Source organism: Echinops telfairi, unplaced genomic scaffold (assembly GCF_000313985.2).
Source record: "Echinops telfairi isolate 266 unplaced genomic scaffold, ASM31398v2 ScPeMD7_8;HRSCAF=38, whole genome shotgun sequence".
NCBI classification, from domain to species: Eukaryota; Metazoa; Chordata; class Mammalia; order Afrosoricida; family Tenrecidae; genus Echinops; species Echinops telfairi.
In genome coordinates, this window is record NW_022103905.1 from 9,885,126 (window position 1) to 9,887,157 (window position 2,032).

General features: G+C 34.8%; 1 protein-coding gene across 1 annotated transcript in view; it reads right to left on the reverse strand.

Annotated features, from left to right (window-relative positions):
* Positions 1–2,032, reverse strand: part of DMXL2 (Dmx like 2) — a 160,660-nt gene that overhangs the window by 125,768 nt on the left and 32,860 nt on the right. The window contains exon 2 of the mRNA XM_013006336.2: positions 1,580–1,705. Coding sequence (XP_012861790.1) covers positions 1,580–1,705 — 126 coding nt within the window. The remainder of the gene's footprint in view (positions 1–1,579; positions 1,706–2,032) is intronic.

The following is a 2,032-nucleotide window of genomic DNA, read 5'->3' on the forward strand; positions in this document are numbered from 1 at the left end:
GTCAAAAAGTGGTCCCAGGCTGCGACTTACTCTTTAACATTCTTTCCAAGAAAACGGTTTGAACCCACAATGGGAAGGGTGAAAGGACTTAAAATACTTGGTTGTGGGAACAACACCTACACCTTCAAAAAAAGATCTCATTCAATATGTCAATCAGGGAATGAAAGGTAATAACCGGCAAACACAAAGTCACAAGCGTGGAAGTTAAAACCACAAGGATCAGGGCAGCGGGCTCAAAGAGGGTGGCTAGAGAGACAAGATGTCAAAGACGTGACAATTTTACCTTCTACCTTCAACCAGGTACGAAGGAGAAACAGGTGCTCTGCTTTCCATTGTTATGAACACCACTGTCATACATTTTTAAAAGCTATGCCCCTAGAGAATCTGTTAATTGAGATTACCCCCAGCACATAAATCATTTATGAAAATTCATCTCTGATGACAATCAAACAACCAGTTTCTCTAAGCAGGTTTTAGAGCTACCTTGCTTGGACTTGGAAGAAGAGCAATGAACAATTAATGTGTGAAATCTGAGACTTGGTGTTTTGTAAAATAAGGTTAAGCAATGCTTAGGGGAAGAACTGAAAAAAATCAGGAAACCAAGCAACAAGTAACTGGGGGTAAAAAACAGCAAGAAATTCAGTGTTTGAATGCTAGGTCCTATATCCTCTATCACTGGATTGCCAAATAGTGAACATTTACATAAATATTAAAGCTTGGAGCAAGCCAGAAAAAGGAAGTGGCATAAAAAGGAATCATAATGTATCATTCAACATAAGTTTGCATGATTTATACTCATCAAAGTGAATACTATAATTTATTACATTCTTGTAACATTTGCTACTCAGTAAAGAAAAATTTCCAGAACACTAAGATTATTTAAATTACTATAAGTAAAATACTTCATTTCTATATTCTTGAAGTTATTCAATGGCTATATAGTATATCAGACTTACTGAATTGTCAGGCTATATAGCAAATATGCTAAAGTTGAAACCAGTGAACTATAAGATCCTTCATTTAACATATAAACTTTTATTCAATTAACAGAAAGCACCAACCATAGGACCAATAGCATATAAGATATTAACAACTGATTGAATTTACTGATAAAATTTTTATGATGAACATCTACTTCCCTGCTTAATAACATCTGGAATTATCAAATGGCAAAATATCAATACACATAGGATTGTGAGATCTGCAGATCTTTCAAGAGAGTGTATTTGGCTGTAGAATAATGATCAGATTATCAGTTTGGTGGTACATTGCAATTTGTATACCACCTATCACTTTACACCTCCCAACCAGAACTACATAAACCAGTTCTATTAATAAAAAATTACAGCAAGCTTTGTATGACAAAAGATATTCTGAGACTACTAACCACAATAAAAGATGGCATTTTCAAGTTCAAGAAGAAAGAAAATGTTTTGAAACTGATTGTGATAGCAATTATACAATACTGCTTGATGTGATTGAATTACAGAATGTTATATCTGTAAGAGCTGCCAATACAATGATAAAAAGAATGATTTTTTTAAAAGATGGCATTTCATAAAGTAATTAAATTCCTTACTCGTCCATGTTGGTTAGAACACTCCACACAGCTAACTTGGATGTTCCCATGCTTAGCACCAGGAATGATCTGCACGCATTCAAAGTCGTTGGCCAAAATAACAATATCACAGCCTGATCCATATGCCTGAAAACAAAAGTTTTACAATATGTGAGAATTACAATTTTTGCCTTGTGTGATAGTATATCTTAGACTTTGTTCCCATCATACAGTGTACTTGTACTTGTAGTGTCACTAACATGACAATATCCACTTCTAAAAAGAGCCTTAAAAGTTGTATCGGAATATAGCTGACAGTTCATGTGAATTATCATTCAACAACTGCCATTAGTAAGGAAAGTGTTCTTCAGTTTTCAGACACTGTGGTCTCTGTTCCTGCAGGTCACAAATCACTCAGGGCTGAGTTTCTCTCCAGAGCTCATTTCAATAAACCCTTAAGAATAAAATGCCCAA